This window comes from Haliotis asinina, chromosome 5 (assembly GCF_037392515.1).
Source record: "Haliotis asinina isolate JCU_RB_2024 chromosome 5, JCU_Hal_asi_v2, whole genome shotgun sequence".
Classification (NCBI taxonomy): Eukaryota; Metazoa; Mollusca; class Gastropoda; order Lepetellida; family Haliotidae; genus Haliotis; species Haliotis asinina.
The window spans coordinates 5,106,270-5,124,786 of NC_090284.1; the positions used below are offsets into that span (position 1 = coordinate 5,106,270).

An 18,517-nucleotide genomic window follows, 5' to 3' on the forward strand; every position below is an offset into this window, starting at 1 on the left:
TATCTGCCCTACAAAATGAAATTACTTCTTTTCTTACATCTTACTTTAACCCATATGGCTTAAGTGTAGGCAATTCTAATTCATTCATTCGTTCGAAAGACAAGTAGCTTTTAATATATACCGCTACACCCCCACCCCTACTCTGTCTTTTCATAATGGTACATGGAAACCTGGAATGTTTATATCTATGCTGTCTATACCACGGTACAAGCATGGTTCCAATTCAGCCTGGAGTATATCTAGTACATCTCTAGGACTACATACGTTCATATGTATTATCAATCATTGTTTCGTAATGGTCCGGGATTTGGGTGAACATCACCACTGATCAAATGAAGAAGAATGACAATCAGAGAAGTTTGTTTGCTTTAAAGACACGGTATAGAGAACTGATAACACTGTTTTCTAAATTTACAGGCAGATTTGCTATGAATATGGCTAACAAATGAGCCCATCGCTCGTCCATATTGCATGATATCAATCATTTTCCAAAATGGAAATTCAAGTGTTCTGTTGGGTGGGCTCAAACAAAGATATGCGGTGACAATTTAAACTAACATTTTGTATATATAGTAAACGTATGGCGTACAGTTATTTGGCAAATTGTTGATACGCATAATACAAGACACATAACATATTAAGTTCTGAAAAGCAGTGCAGTTCCTTGTTTTAAGAAATAAGTTGTGACAATAGTTATGAATGATATAATAAATTAAAACCAAAAGATTTAAGGATGCCACAAAATGAAAGTTTCATCTGCAGTACAAGATGGAAAATGACAGTGGACAATAACTCCGACATACTTGAGACGCAAGGCAATTCGACCTATATTTCGTTAACGCACGTGTTGCATGAGCATGTATCAGGTGGTGGCATGGTGTGAAGACTGGAGGCCAAGCAGGGCGGATGTTGATAGGAGAAAGTCAAGTTTCTTCATAAATATAGCGACTATAGCTGCAGTTGCAATCTATATGAAATGTGAGGATGATTTTGATAGAGACAGATTAACAAGAAACGAACATCTGTCCATATTAAATAGCACAGTGTAAATACCCATGTTGAACCAACATAAAATCCGCTAATTAAATACATATACTTCTAATATCGTCATACACATCCAAGTTAAATAACCTCTGCATATGTTCAAACTGAATAAACAAAATGTGGATATGTCCATAAGGAGTAAACACAAATGTAAACATGTCAAAGTTGAACTGACGCAAAATTTAAAAAAGAAAAAAAAGAATTTCCGTGTTTGTTAAACATAAGGTGCGTTTATGTTTATATTACAAAAAGCACAAACATTGTACATCTCACCTCACCTTTATCCTGAGCTTACCAGAGGCTGAGAACCATCTGTTGCCTTGTCATGAAACATGTGGCTGCCAAGCAGCTGTACATCCTCAGATCTAGTAATTAATTCAGTAACTGAAGGTCAAACACTCCTGAATGCAAGAGTCTTTTGCTAGGGGTCAAGGATATCTACCTGGAAAGTGAGCAACTGATCTAAACTACCCATTTTCTGCTTAAGGAGTTCACATTCACCCTCCCCTGATTATTTTGCCAGCAAGTGATTCTTGTGATGATCTTCACCAGGATTCTCATGGCTGGGAGACCTGTGGGTGACTGTGTCTTCCTTGTGCTGAGTTATGCATCATTTACACTGAAGAGAACCAAGCATTATAATCTGCAGCAATCTGTGATCAATCTAGGGAACTAAGCTGCTTTACTTCAGTCACCTCCATCATGCTGTGTTACCTTGTGATAGTGGGGAACCACCCCAAGACAGCACAATGAAGCACCTTGCATGTGATCAAATTCTGCATGAAGTATTACATGCTTGCAAGAAGTACCTGTGCCACTGCATAGGATGTTTGAGTGTGTGATTGAGTTCATATTTAAAGTCCCATCTGCAGTATTTCTGTCATATCTTGATGAGGATGTTTGAACATAGCACTAGTAGAACTACTACCTAATATCTCTCAAACAATAACATCTCGTGAGAAAGAAAGCAGTGCCACTTGTTTCAGATTAAGGCAAACGATTATTAACAAAACAACAATAACAGAGATAGTTGTCATGATATTTAATGCACTCTTTCAAGATTTTCTTGCATTTCTGGAATAAAATCTACATTACAATGCATTTGTCACAACACATCTCTCACACAGTAGCAGCTGGTACAAGACCTTGGTATGTACACCATTCAAGGACAGGAGTATCTGTTCAACACAGTCAAGATAGGTCCTCAGCAGGAGAGCCAAATGTTTTACCTCAGTGTCGATGAATTAACTACATCACATCTTTGAAAAGAACTTCACTTGTAACACAGCATATCGACTGAAAGTGGGAGTGGGAATGCCCAAACTGATCAGGTCGTTGGCCATGGTGAAACCAACAAGCATAAGTGTGGTACTAACAAACCAACAATTGTAATCCGGGTGAATCTTGGATTTGAACCAGGCTTTTATCTTGAGTGAAACGGTACCAACTTACCATGGTGTGGTACGTACTGCGATACAAGGCATCTAGTTACTTACACGTGAACTTACTTTCGAGAAAATAGCATCTGTCCAAGAAATGCATAGAATCTGACAAATGATTCCACTTCTAGACATTTCAGAAAAAAATGAAAAAGGTTAATAAAATAAATATACAAAGAACCAAAACAACTGAATTTTTAGATTGTATTAAGGTATACCAAACACTGTGGTTCTGCCAATACTGTGGCAAACCATTTCACTCCATCTGTCATGTCTTCGAGGTATCTGCCCCATGTATAGGCAGGCAGGTTAAGCAGTTCACATGAACTTACTGTTTTTTCCCTTTTTCTGTTTGAACAGGATATCCATACCATCTCACAAGCTGGATGTCATTCAAAGGCATCGTATAACATCCACAATCAAGAAAATCCTTATGTTTCGTTGCGGCTAATCTGAAATGCATGACTATATTTTGGATAACTATTAAAAACCCTTGGTGGAACAGCCATTACCATATTATTATCATACCATTATCATAAGATGAACAATGCAGCAGTGATGGACTTGCCACATGTTGCCCTGTTAAGTGAAACCAACAAGATCACTGAGAAGTATGAAAACCTCTTGGATGTGCACAGTATAGTAAATGGATCACTAGCGGTATGCACAGCCAAACCTCAAACCAGTGGGGCTCCTATTTCCAACAGCTAACATCCTTCCTTAACAACACTATTTAGTTCAAGTTTGGTTTGCTACCTTGTAAATGCTGCACCCTTGGTCTGCCACACACATCAGCTCACAAATACTTTTGAAGTAAGTGTATAAACAGAAACAGGAGACTAGTCTGACAAAAAAGACAGAGCCTTCTCCATCACAAGATTAAATAAAGCATTGCACTTTGTGTAAAGAAAACTGAGTACACAACACCACAACAGAAGTATCTACACAACTGTACATGAAAAGTAACATTACAGGGTAAAAGTTACCTACAAAAATGACCTAGTCAGTCGTCTACATTTCTTCTAATGAGTAAAGTAGATAGTTCTACATATTACTCCTTATAGTCTCACTTTCAAAATTAACAAGTAAATGAAAAATGTCACTGAAGTATTACTAAGAAAGTATAATTCCAGACATGACATAGGTTACACCCATCAGAGGATTTCAATCTGCCATCCTTATACTGATAGGGAAGGACAATGAACATATGAAATGACATATGAAACAGAATGACTTGATGAAATGATTCAGTGGCTGACTATTTCCTTGACGCGCTCAGCTAGTTTATCACGATGGGCAGGTATAAGAACAGCTGAACCTTTCAAAATGCCAGCAAATGACAGTAAAATGCCCATGTTTACTGACTGAACTACCCAGATTACCATGGACCCATGATACAGGAGTTACTCTACCTCGAAACTACACCCTCTGAACTATGCATTCTGCATCAGAATGACTGCGAAATATCTGAGAGTAAATATTTCATGGGAACTATTGCAACAGACCTACTCTTGTTCACAGGATATGTTTTTGATGCAAAGGACTAACAGCAAAACAACGCAGGTTGTTGTTGGGATTGTCTTTAAAGTTACTATTGGCATGTAAACCTTTCTAGACACTCCAGTACCTTTCTACATACACAGATATAACTAACATGGCAATATATGTTAGTACACAAGACAAAAAACCAGTTCAGTTTGTCTGTCACATGAACCACATCAATTGTGTTTTATACTGCAAGTGTACCTTATAACACAACAATCCTGCATTTTAAAATCATTAATATCTCAAATCATACTTTCACATATCAAACCATGGATTCACTGTATGAAACTGATTTGAAAACTTGTTTTTCTGTGGGATGAGTCTAGATTTAGGACCAATTACGACAATTTTCCCCTAAACTAAGGTGCTAACATTTTCTGGTTGGGGCAGTCCAAAACAATTGTCAAGTGGATAAACATTGTTATCTTGGGGATGGGGGAACTAGAATATTTGGGAACATTTTCTCCTTCTAATCTGTTACCCTCCCCTAAAATCAGTCACTCCCTGAGAATACCTGGCTATAGTGGCTTTCTAGGAACGTTAAACAGGGGATAAGCTGATTTACATGGTGCAGTCTTTGGTGGCAGTGACCTTGTTGACACATGGAGCTTAATCAGGGTAGAACACTCTCCATCACCCACCCCTCTGGATATGTACAGCCTTGCAGAAGCTTGCCTGCAGCTAACTATTGCTCAAAGTCACTTATACAAGCATGTATAAAACACACAAAATATAAATGCATTCATGTACCAAGCACATAAATCAACATTAATTGCTAAATATTTTAAACTACACTTAAAGTATGTATGTAAATTCAACAAGCAGTGTGAAAGGTTGTTCAGGAAGTTTGTAAAGCTGTTGTTGCAGAACAGGAAAGCAAACACGCTAACAGAACATACAAAAGCCTTGTGTGGTGAGTACTGTTCGTAACTGATGAGGTTTGGTATACTGCAGCTTACCAAAGGCACAGGTTGCTGACGATTTTAAACCCAGGGTCATGATCATCTTCTAGTTCCAGAACTGGCATTTGAGCTAACCAAAGCCAATCTCCAGTTTTGTAGGTCTTGTGATCGCAAAATACCTTCTCATTGCTTAACATTTTACAGACCAATCAAATATTGACAAAACACAGAACATGTATTCCCCGGAAAGCGTAGCCAATCAAACTGATACATTAAAACCGACGGCTGGTATTCTGAGATCACAATAACCTGGGGAAAGAATCCTGGGGTAGGTGTAGGTTAAACAAAACGATAGCCACTGGGTTACATTTAGATGGGGTGAGACAAGACCTCCACAGATGGCATGTGAATTGTCTCTGCTGCTTTCCTCAACTTGACTGATGTAGGTCGGGGCCCTATGACATCACTGTCAGCAGGTTACATACAAACCTGTTTACCCTCATCATGACAGTGGTGTCAATCCTGGTGCAACCTCTCATAACACTGATTCCAGAAACAGACCATGTCCTGTTATAAACTAACACAGAGTGGCATCCCTTAAGGTTAACACAGAGATTGTCCCAGCCTCTTCCGCATCAGATGATCAATGCCTGACATGACATGAAATATATCCTGAAAAGTCACCAGCAGAGTCTGTACTGAGAATAAAAGCTTGGAATCTAGACAAAAAACTTGAAAGGGTTGTGCAGGTAATCCTTGATACGGCAGGTCTTCACTTCAACAAGAGTCCATTTTCTCTTCATCACAAGGTATATTTGTGCTAAAATTCTAGTAACATGAGTCCTCATCTTAATGCTCTGAGTATTTTATACATGGCAAACCCCATACCAGTGAGCGCAACAAGGCCAATCCCTAGTCTGATGTACACCTTGTTCTCGTCAGTGTACAAGCCCTTCAGATGCCTGCAAACAGAGGACAGATGGTTAGACATGGCTGAAGGTATTAAAATAAGCATGACACTCTAGAGTATCTGAATGAAAATCTCTCTTTGTATTTATCAGTGGTCAGACAGAGATGTGAAAAGCAGTTAAAACTAACAGATCTTAATAAACAGACAAAAAAAATTTTTTTTATACCCTGAAGACATTTATATCTAAACATATTTTTTCTGTATTAATAGCTTTATTTTTTTATAAATTAACACTACAAAACGTGGTGGCTTAAAGCAAGAAAGGAAATTTATCTCAACTGAAAAAAAATAAAAATAAATAAAAACATCAACCAAATGCAAGTCATTCTGCAGAATACCATTAACAAAATGCAGGCAACTGCTGAAATGAGAACAGCTATATTCAAGCAGAGGAAACAGCATCCTAATGTGAAAGGAATGAAACCTACAACATTTTGACTGGGGTGGAACTACATACACTTTAAGTGCAAAGAACTGAGGCATGACAAGTAAAACAATTTGCATCTAAAATCTGATTGATACCATTACTATAACAGTATATCTTCATCTTACTAAGAAGCTAAAAGTACGTTGGAGTTTCTGGTCTAATACCAACTGATAGATCATTTCTCAGTAGAGACACTGGTAACATATGGGTGTGTCTTCAAGCTCAGAGTTTCCATACATGGGAAAGGTCTTCCATTCATGGACTTTACAGACCGTGTCCAAAAATATTGGCATATACACACATGAAAGATAAATGTGCCATCATCTTTGAATTCATAAACAAAATACAGTTGAAGCTGTCTAAACTGGCACTCATCTGGACTGAAGAAATAATCCAGTTAAGACAATGTGCCGGATTGTAGAGCTGATGATAAATGAACAAGTTGTAGACGAGACTGAGATTTTATGCCGGTGTTAACAACTTGCCAAACTGGACAGATGCTGGTTTAGACAGATTCCACTGTCAGTTTCTCAGTGGGTAATTCCTAACGGCTTTTCACCAAGTAACGTAACTTAACATTATAATTTCAAGCTTCACAAATTCACCACTCCTGTGACTTGAACTATCTGAAACATCATGACTGCAAGTTTGTTTGTCCACTCAAGAATATTTGGTGTTTGCTAGTAAAATGTTTGAATTAGTGCAGTCCGACTGTGTCTTCTTTCAGACATGATGAGGAACTTAACATGACTGATAGCAGATCCAACAAGCAGCTGAAATCTTTCCTCATAATGCCTTGAAGTGTTTTCAGTATTTTAACAAATAAATCAACATCTCTTTTACATAAAACCATTATCAGATCAACGAAAAGGATGCTTATCTATTCAAATGACACTTATTACTGGTGACTGTAACTTCCATCAGTGCAGAAAGGATGAAAGAAAAGAAACACCAACAAAATGCTTGCACATGGCAACATCAAATCCACAGAGAACAGTAAGGGTTAACCAGTATAGTTGCAACATCATATCCAGAGAGAACAGTAAGGGTTAACCAGTATAGTTGCATGCATAATGTTAATAGTATGTACGTAAGTTAGCTATGAAATGGTAGCTATGTGCTGTTCTGCATTTTGACATCCACTGATAGCTATGATACACCCCTCCATAATGTTCTACCAGTATCTGATGATGATTCTGCAACAAGCTTCATCTCGGTGGAAATTCCAGAATATCACAGACAAGCTGATACCCCACTGTTAATTGAAGTCCTGAACAGAGTAAATATTTCTTTCAGAAGAGAGCATGTTGCATAAGGATGATTTTGGCTAACTGAAAATGTAAAATCTTTAACACTGTAGAAAACAAATTTGAAACATGTTTAAACAACAGGCCACTAACCTTATTTCTTCTTTCCTATGTTTGCAAGTTTTTGATTCCAGACATCAAATACTTAAGTTTTGATAAAATGTGTCAAAAATGGCTGGTTTTTTTTTTCAAACATACTTTGCCCAAACATATTCTGTAATTTGCACCTGACAGACCATGCAAAAGCCGAAGCAAAATCAGCATCAGTCTTTAGCAGAACGTCATAATGGCATGAATCCTACAAAGTTTGGGCGACCAATGCATGTAAGACAGTAGTAGCAGAGCAGTAAATAGCCACAATTTGCATCTACAGAGGAATGTGCAACAACAGAATATTGTATTCCTGGGCCGTGTTCCACAAAGACCCATGTGGTGGAAGTGATATCAAGATTGTCTACACATTTCCCACTGTCATAGCATCATGGAACCTGGCCTTGGATTAGTTCAGAAGGTGCACAGAGTTACGTTACTACAGACTCTCTGAATACTCCTGGATAAGCTGACACTGTACGAACATCTACCAGTACATTCAGAACACAAGCATAATGTCTCTCTACATATGCTGGCCTCATAGTGGACTGCAATTTGTCACAACATCTGTCAGTTTAAATGTAGGTAAGATAGTTCAAAAACCTCTTCCATGAGTGAGCAAGTATGGTTTTATGAGATTATTTTTAGCAATATCATGGCAGAGAACACCATAAATTGGCTCCACAAATGGCACCCATGTGCGGAATTGAATCAGGGTCCTTGGTGTAACAAGCAAACACATTAACCACTTGGCTATTTGATGTTATAAAAGGGTCCATCTCTATCTCGTGTTCAAATCCCAGTCTGACAGTGTAAACAAGTATGTGCAGTGGCCCGTCAGGACCCACATTGCATAGCACCATAGCAGCAAAACAAAATTAAAAATAATAGTAGAGTTGTGACACACACACTTGTACAATCACTGATTATCTACTGTCTCAGAATGACAGAAGCATGATTTATGCATTACATCCAACATTGTGCAACTGCCAAGAGTCTGAACATTTCTTTTGTAGCTGTCTAATTACACAGCCCTGAAACAAGAGTACAAAAACATCAACAAAAACACCCACTATAAGTACAAAGCCTACAAATGAAATAAAGAAATAAAATGAAACAAATATGTACACCACAGACTGAAAACAAATGCTACTAAAAACCCCATGCTATTAGACTGAGAGTATAGGGACACTCATGGAGATGCTCTCATATACATGGTGAACTTTTGTAATGCTCCAAAGAGGATTCAAAGGGCAGTTCAGTATCATATTTCTAAAGGTAAACTATTATAGTTAAATACTAATGTTAATATGAAAGCTTAAGCATGTTTAGTATGTCATATACTATGTTTTGATAGTGCTGCATGGGGGAATACAACAGATTATTGTAAGGAGATAGCATGTCCATGAAGTCGGTCTATGTTAAAGAGGTGACATGTTATAAGAAGGTGGGAAAGGGGAAGAACCTGAACTTCTCCTCCAGCCACAGAGACTTCTGATGGACCAACAGCATGTGTACTAGACGTTTCAGATTGCTGAAAAACACAACCAGGACCATACTAAACTATGGAGAGAGAGAGGAGATGAAACATCATGTACACAAGCACATGACACCACAGCAGAGTATGAGAAACTACATCTGGGACAGATGTGGTATTAAGCCTACACAGCTATGTAATGAATGGCTTCTCATGCAGCTAAACATGAGCACATGAAATATGATACAGAATCAATGAAGCTGGTTCATGGGTTCAGTGGGTATGAACAGGATTGGTTATATTTATAAATCTCTTCCTTACAGTGACAAAGTGAGAGAATGAGTTGGTATATTGTGTTTTTTCAGCACCACCATGTTAGGTGACACCAGGAACAAGGTAAACCACTGTATCTATGTAGAGGATCTAACCCAGGGACTTAGTAGTATGAGCAAACCCTTCAACCATCTTACTACCCTAGCCCACCTTAGTAATGATAAAAGGCAAGGTATGGTTTAAGTCATATTTTTCCCACAGTGACTGGGTTCTAGCTTTAGCTATTAACACTTCCCCATACCCTAGAAAGTAAAAGAGTGACGATCTCAGTGACCTGTATCATTCAAGGGATCAGAATCATGGCTATATGTACAACACAATATGTGCCTCTGCTGAAATATAAATGTTAATATTAATGAAATGATAATAACAAAGTGTCTCATGAAAGAGAAATGTTTCACCACGCAAAATACCAAGACAAAACCACATTAATTAAAAAATGATTAATGGAAGAGTGAAACAAAGAAGAAATTCTATGCCTGCATTATTAACTTCAGTATTGGAAACACATGAAGCACAACTATCAGGGCCTGGTTGTTCAAAACTCAGGCTATTTTAACACTCATTTAACCCTAACCAAGTGTTAAATCCTCAGCCCACTGTTAGCTAACCGAATGTTAAAAGAGCAGTCCATGTTTAATGCTAACAACATTCTTATCTTTAACATTTTTGTTAAACAGGAGGTTAAAGTTCTATCGATCCCATAATGCAACAGTTTGTTTACTTTGTTTAATGTCAACAATGGAGGCACCAAACAAGAAATCACAGCCTGAAGACCTAAAACCAAGAAAGAAAAAGTGAAGGAATTTTTCAGAGAAGGATTACGCTCATGGAAAAGTGTCTTGATAGGAATAGTCATATTATGGACGTTTTGGTAGTTTCACAATTTATAAGAAAAGAAGACAATGTGCTACATGAGAAGTAAGTAATGGCGATTTGGATGGCCCTACCCGAGATAAAAGTTAAGTCTTATGTTCCCATATTCTCCTGTTTCTGCAGATGTATTTTGACTAATTTTGCGTCATCATTCAGAGTAATTGACACATCTTCAAATCTAATACAATTACTGAAAATAAGACTACATTTCTGTTGACGTCATAGCATGTTTTGTGCACTTTTTTTGGCACAATGGTTTGCTTGTTCGTAATTTCAATTAATTGTATAGGTCTCGGCTTCTATGTCAGAAGTTGACACTCTTTTGACAAAACATAAAATTTTTCCACTTAACTGTGTCCTGAATGTATCAACAATTATGCATTTTAACTGCATATCTTATTGTGAACAACAGGCGCATCTGTCTGGCATCAATTTAACACAAATGAAAACTTGGATATTTTTTTATGATAATAATGTTCTTTCTTTATGATTATGTAGCTACTTTTTTTTTATAAGTAAGAAATGAAAAGTTTAAAAAAATAGTTTTTTTGTATGGAACTATTAGAATATGGATGTCTCACTATCTGAATAGCGTAGAACATTTAAACTGTAAGCCCTATAAACTTTCTCTTGTCCGTGGTTCTTAACGGCACCATGAATGTGGCATTCGGTTGAATGACCAATGTCATCTTGGCCATGTAAACAACCCGGTCAGCTATTTAGTGGTGGTTTGGATTTAACCAGTGGTTAAAAGATAACTGAGCTTTGAATAACCATGCCAAGAACGGTTAGGACTGACACCTGGATGTTCTACATTATTGCACAAGTTTAACAATAAGGATGTGTTCATCTAACAGGCTGTCCTCTAGGTTGTAAACAGTAGAGTTAACCAACAGAAGAAAGCATGGAAGCAAGTGAGGACGTGATAAAGTTTGACCAACAGGAACATGCTGGTGACATGAGTGACTCCTAGAAGAACAAGGATGAGATACCTGAAGAACAACAATCATCATAATTGAAATGTTCAGAGAGGTAATTGACTTACGGATATGCAGCCATGGTGGCAAGTTTGACGTAAACATCCCAATTGACTTTATCAATGCAGGTGAAGTATTGAGGAGGAGGCAGCTTGTAGCGACTACAGAACTGTGCCGGAGTGAACTCATAGTCCTGGCGAACCTCAGGGTGCTCAGCCTTACAGGCAACTATGAGGGTGGGGATCTTACTGTCGATGAAATGTTTCTGGAAGAGAGTCATAACAACTCAAGCTGAGGGAAAAGGAGGCCATCTAATCATTTAAGTACACCTTTTGATAGTAAAGATGACTTGTGTCATTTTTGTCATATTTGTGATACTTTTTACAAACAAAACAGGTGAGCACTGACAAGTGCTATGTTGAACTGTCTGGGGTCACAAACAGTGCAAGTCAAAGCTATAAACAACCTGTGTCTTACCAAGTACATTCTAGCACAGAATTCAAACGACCGTGGATTGGTGACATCATACACCAGACATGCCACATCACAGTCTAGCTCTGTTGGCGTCAACATCTCGCACATGGCAACATCTACTTCATGGAGCTGCAAAAGCAAAGTGCACATCAGATGTCTACATTCGAGATGCTCTACATTTCTTTTCCAGGTTTCTTTGCATGCTTGGTTCTGAGGGTGAAAATCTGGAACACTCGCACTTTCATTCATTTCCCTAAGAATGATAAGACCATGGACAAACGCTGCCTGCCACTCAGTTTAGGACAGGATAAATTAAAATCTACCAAGCAGCTGGCTTGTGGTCAGCAGTATATGTCACAGAGAAATAGGAGACAGTGTAAGAGAGGTTGCTCACCATGAGATACTTCTCCTGGCCATACACCTGCACAGTGTTCATGGTAAAGCTGGACAGCAAGTGTTTGTTCAGAGTGGCCACATACCTCAGGTTCCGACTCAACAGCCCTTGCAGTAATGACGTCTACAAAAATAACGTACATAAGGTCAAGCTAATACTGTTAGTGGCCTTGTAGCTGACGAATGATTAAAACCATTCACCTGACACTTATCTGTGGGCAGATCTTACTAATTATTGTACTCATGTTGGGACTGAAAAATGTGAGGTCCATCAGAGTATACAGTGTTTTACCTTAACCTCCAAAACTAGGGGACCCTGTCATTATTAACTTATAGGGTCTTTACAAGAAAAATGATGGTCATAAAGTAATGAAATTGAAAATTGTACAGTTCTTTAAGTTTTTATATCTCCTTTAATTACATGACCGTAATATTCACTGCCAAGAAATGAAACAATGAATAATATTTTTGCTGCATCCATCTAATACATTGATGCATACTGGAAGCACAATATGTGTAAAACATAGGCATACTTGCTAAACATTATCATTTTGTAATCCACTGCTGTTTGCTATAAAAGACTGAAAGTGCCTACCTTTCCGACATTCTTTGAACCCAATACATGACATCGAAATACATTTCTTGTTGTTTGTCTTTTTTCTAAGTCAATTTTCTTGTCTCGTGTCACTGAAAAGATGAGAAGAATGACAATGACGAGTGAGTGGTGTTTTATGCTATCACAAATCTACCTTATCTCACTATAAATAAACAAACCTGCAACAGACAAAGCACTATGGAATGCATGAGCTACCAATCAATCAAAGCACAGTGTGAGGCATTCAGTCAAATTTCATCCTGATTATGGGTGTGCATCAGCTGCATGACAGTTGCCTTAAAATAACCTGTGATTCATACTGGGAGCAGAGATCCAGACTGTTAGGATATGAATGCTTCTTATTAACTAAGTCATGAAAATGTTCAGTCAATTCCATTCCAACCCACAAACAACTGATTTCTGAGGATCAATTCTAACCTGGAACCTTCACATGAAGTAAAGTAGTTCAGCATTTGAAAATTCAAGTCGACATAAATGACCGTGACGGACTGCCAGATTCTCAAATTCACTTGTGTGATTAAAATTCAGACATGTATATGAAGATATTTTGTGGGCAGGTAAGTTTTGGTCAGGGCTGGCAAGTGGTCTAACCAGCTTGTGGTCTGGCTGAAATGGTTGGGAATTTCATACCCTGGTTAGTTAATTACCTTGTATGGCTGACAGCTGAGTTTCATGGTGGTAATGGTAGCCCAGGTGTCCAAGGTATTCTAGAGTCCTTGGAACATCTAATAATGTTGTTAATCTGAAATACATATATCAGATACAGTCAAGTTGGTATGAAAAGTCTATTGTGAGGGTAGCTGTCACATAACCCCCTCTACCCACTGGTTATCCATGTACTACTAGGTGAACAGACGCATGATGTTAAAAAAGTATCTTTTCTCAAGTAGCCACCACAGGCAACAGGTGCCTCAGTGTGGAAAAAACATACTGAGCAGCAAAAGAAACACAACTCTGACTATTTGTCAATTTTTTTAAATAGACGACATAAACATAAATGCTTACTCTTATGAAATTTCATTTTTGTCGAAAATTGTGTTTCTTTTGCTATTCAGTATAGAAATTCTCATGGGTCAAGTGGCCAGTATGGTCAGACATTAAATTAGTCTCCAAACCAGCAATACTTAACACTGCCTTACAGTAGATCTGATTGCGGTACACAGACCCATGTGCCACCAAATACCATGACAGACATGATGAAGGCTGTACAAAAACCTTATGATAATGCTAAACACAATCTTCAAGTTCCATCAGTGTCTTCAAATATAAACTATGGTAGATATAGTTGTGACTCACGTCCACTGTGCAAGGTAGCCCTGCAGGGTGATCCAACCCTCGCTGTTGGTACACACAGTATTGTTCACATCCGGACCCCAGGGCATGATGGGGCAGGTGCTGAACAGATTCTGCAGTTCTGTGGGGTTCAGGCAGCCATCACAGTCCTGCAGCAGTGGGGATGGGAATGATAAACTCATCAAATTATCAACCAATTCTGATTCAATGTTCAATAATCTCCTGGATATATAGTGTACTCTGTCTATACCAGCATCACTCAGGACCAAGTAAAAATCCCAGTTTTGACAGAGTGCCAGTATAGGCAGTTTGCTTATGGCGTTGGCACACATCAGAGGTTCCCTTCCTTACAGTCACTTAGCATTAACTACATGCTTGTATAAGGAACAAGGAAGTGTCTGAATGCACATTCATGTTTTTTATTAATACCTTCGAATCAACAACATGTAAACTCTTAAGGATTGTTTGTAGTAAAACTGCCCACTATTTATCTCTCTATGTAAATGACATGTACCACTCACTAATTAACAAGATACTGATCGACACTTCCCTTTTCTCAATAATCACGGGAGTAACTGCAAATTGTGTTGTAACATCATTTGTACCTAGCTGCATGAAAGGTCATCTTTCATGTGCCAGTTTTTATGGATTCATATTCGTAACAATTTGTTCATTGGGACTGAAAAACAATGCTGGTATCCTGAGTAGACTGAAAGCTGATTTTTACAGATGTAAATGACAAGTAAGTGCATTTCTGTCAGGATTGAAACTTTGTGATGATGTAGACAGAGAGCATTTTGACAGTAGTGAATTAGCTAAGCTGCCTTTACAATAGAGCTTGACAGAGTCCACAAAGACAGCAGATGCTGCTGTGAAGATTTGTCCGAAATGTGATTCAGATTTAGCAGAAATCACACAGACAAAGCTTTAAAAAAATATTTGGAAGAACTCCTGCTACATCTTTCTGAGAACCTCTACATGAGTTGTGTTGCCAAGTTTAGTCAGTTTGATAATTTAAGTAGCAAAGTGAGTTGTGATTGGTACTCTCAACTTCCCAGCATACACTCCTGATCGGATAAAAGGTCATCCAAGGGAGGAAGTAAAATCATCAGGCCACAGATGCATCCAGGGTGTAGTGGAGATTCATTGTAACGTATACCCTGGAGATTATTGAGGATGACATGCCGGGAGAGTTGTGTATATGGTCATGAATACACCTCACAGAAACTTCACACATTCTGCCAGGAAGAACTGAACCCTTCGATAGGATGAGGCAAGCCCACTGATGAGAAGGACACTTCAGACTGTTTAAATATTCCACACATGGATCATTTAAAACAGTTTTGAGTCTCAATGGCATGTGAACTCGACAGTAAATAATCCGGTTAGTTCTGACTGACCAGTCACAGCATGAACACAAACCACACAACCATGACTTCTTCACACAGTCATCAAAGCCACACACTAACAACACGTCATCTGACAAGTTTGGCAACCTGGGGGTCAACTCTGCTCTGCAAAGCCAATGGTGTAGTTCAAAAGTACAAACGAATTTCATCCTACAAATTTCATCTCACTGGGATAAGCTGGTAAAATGCTACAGGAGGCACAAGTGGGAAAGGGTCATGATTCACATAAAGCCTTCAACTTCAAAATGACTGATCTTAGCCTAAGAATGTTGCAAAACACTAAGCAAGGCACATGATCGTGTATGTGATGGCTCACCTCATCATACTTGTCAAAGAGGTTAGTCAGGAAGGAATACCCTTGGTGGGTCAGCTCTGTTGTGCTCCCTGGACCCACTTGTAACCTGGATAAGAAAAAACAGTTTGTAAATAGTCTCATTCTCATTCAGTATTCAATATGGGTTGAAAGAGTACAGTAAAACAAATCGAAACAGATCAGTATCGTTCCAATCAAGCATAACTAAGAAATCATGCATTTGGAGGAATGTACCCAAGAAAAAGTGTCGTAAGCAGATTTTTCCAAATTGATAAGGTTTCAATGTAAACTAACATTAACGTTGTGGAAGATTAAGTTCACTTAAAAGACATAAAATCTCTATTATGAGATGTATGTTTGCCTATGTTTTGTGGTTTAGATATTTACTGTTTTGGTCATGGTCTTACCTAGGTGCAATAAAGTCTTTAGTCAACTGTAGGTTGTCATCATATCCAAACTTGCGGAGCACAGTCCACGTTGTTTCGTGTCTACCCTTCTGTATGAATAGTGTATGTAGAAACAAAAACCCTGGAAAAGATAAACAGCAGTTGGAAAATAACTCAGCAATATTTCAATTATATGGCGGTGGTCTGTCAGTAATCAAGTCTGGACCAGACAGTCCAGTAATCAACTGCATATGCACCGATCTCTGCAATTGGGATATGATGACATGATGACATGTGTCCACCAAATCAGCAAGTATAACCATCCAATCACGTTAGTCGCCTCTTACGACAAGCATGGGTTACTGTGTAGCAATTCTAACCTAATTTTTCATGGGTAAGAAATAAAAGAAATGCACTGAAGACATGGTAGTAGAGGGTTGATATGAGTGGCAAAAGGGAAACCCTCTTATCATAACCTTTCTATCAAGGGAGCTAACTCTTAAACGAAACTCTAACTACTAAAGTTTCGAGCGTTCACATGTATTCATTCCATACCACTGTAGTAGCTAGGCAACAAATTTTTGACCTGGGTGGTCAATATGGATATATACCGACCGCCAGGGCCTAGATTGTTTAAGCTCTCTTAGTGCTAAGATAGTCATAAGTGCCATACATTAACATTAACTTAACATAAATTCTAGGTCCAATATTGTATGTGCAAAATGGTCCATATTATATCTATACAGATATGCAGTATATAAACAACATATACTACATGTTTACTGTAGAGGTACAGAGGATGTACAACATAGCTGGGTCGGATTGTCACATGTCTATAGAGCTTATGAGTTACCACTGATGACAAAAACCAAAAAAGGATTATGGAGTCATTCATTATCATCTTTATTTCTCGACTATACCTCTACTTGTTTCAACCATGAAGTACATGGATAACATCTGTCAATATTCAGGACAATGACTAATCCAAGCCTAGTTAGTAAAGACTTACCCAACATGTTGCTAGTTACCTTTGAGTGAAATGCCATCATCACAAATGCCCTCACTGGTGTGCCGACTCACTATAGCCTTCACATCCTCTAATGCTTGTGGGTGTAAGGGTGCATTGAAACATTTTTGCTGGAAAAAAAAAAGCGTTTACATTTAAATTACAATTTAAACCAGATATACGAGAGGATATATATGAAGTCTTTGCTCTTCAGTGATACTTGCATTGATGACATATGACACATAATTTGTTACGAATACATTTTTCAAATATAATCATTAACTCAAATATAACATAACCGCTACAAACAAATAGCAATAGTTTTGCCCAAGTTTTAAGGTAGTAGGTGAGATAAAATACACTTTAATGTCATATTTTGTATGTTGCACTCACAAAGACATGCATGCACATGTATCTACTTTTCACTCCGGCAACCACATGTTGCCTGGTTTGTATGGACAATGAAGAATACTGTTCATTCCTACCTGAAAGGCGTTAACTTCTTCATCATTCAGAATGTTATCATTGTCCAAATCACAAATCTGAAATGAAGAGATGCAGTATTATTAAAATCTATTTATTTTAGGTCTTTAAATACTTACCTTACATTAGGTCTCATGCATATCACCTCGAGCTCCACTTAAAAGAGATCTCTTACAAGACTATCTGCCTATCGCACTAGACTGCCAAAACAGTGTGGACAAATAAGTCCCTACAGTGCCTCTGAAATGCTGTGACTTCCTGAGGAAAAGAAGGAACTCTGTGATGAACAGAGGAGAAGCTTTCAGCGGGTCTTTGGACTTCTCTGCATAAAATCTCTCAAAATACATGCACTTATTGTCATAGAGGGATATTGTGAAAACATGATGAGTGTGAGCAATATCTTTAGTTACACAAGTGGAGAAACCTTTGGCCATCAGTGCTTTCTGCAAATGGTCCAACTGTGTCCAGATCTTCCTAAGGACATGGAATTGACTGCCTATGCTTCCGGATTTGGAATGGTAACCTTTGTGATTGACCAGTCAGAACACAGCTTACCAAATTGCGAAAGTGGACATTCAAACATACCTTTTGAACTTTTTACCTCGAAAAGGTTCGTACCCGAACGATTCCGAATGCTATTTAGTGTACGCTCGCTTCCGGGTGATGCACATGGCGAAGGTTACAACCATGACAACGGTGGGTAAACAGTCCCTGAAAATAGTAATTTTGGCAATATTCAAGGATGCCATCTAGCGGA

The 18,517-nt window shown here is 38.3% G+C and overlaps 1 protein-coding gene across 2 annotated transcripts in view; it reads right to left on the bottom strand.

Moving 5' to 3' along the window:
• Positions 1–2,071: 2,071 nt before the first annotated feature.
• LOC137283338 (mitochondrial Rho GTPase 1-like) overlaps positions 2,072–18,517 on the bottom strand; it is a 34,143-nt gene continuing 17,697 nt past the window's right edge. Inside the window, exons 10-21 of one of the 2 annotated variants that reach the window (XM_067814793.1) lie at positions 17,763–17,819; positions 17,300–17,408; positions 16,293–16,413; positions 15,889–15,973; positions 14,167–14,312; positions 13,518–13,612; positions 12,850–12,941; positions 12,256–12,378; positions 11,865–11,990; positions 11,456–11,652; positions 9,190–9,258; positions 2,072–5,892 (exon numbers count right to left, since the gene is read on the bottom strand). In XM_067814793.1, coding sequence (XP_067670894.1) covers positions 5,775–5,892; positions 9,190–9,258; positions 11,456–11,652; positions 11,865–11,990; positions 12,256–12,378; positions 12,850–12,941; positions 13,518–13,612; positions 14,167–14,312; positions 15,889–15,973; positions 16,293–16,413; positions 17,300–17,408; positions 17,763–17,819 — 1,338 coding nt within the window. In that variant the 3' untranslated portion in view covers positions 2,072–5,774. The remainder of the gene's footprint in view (positions 5,893–9,189; positions 9,259–11,455; positions 11,653–11,864; positions 11,991–12,255; positions 12,379–12,849; positions 12,942–13,517; positions 13,613–14,166; positions 14,313–15,888; positions 15,974–16,292; positions 16,414–17,299; positions 17,409–17,762; positions 17,820–18,517) is intronic. The other variant, XM_067814794.1, reaches the window with a different exon arrangement.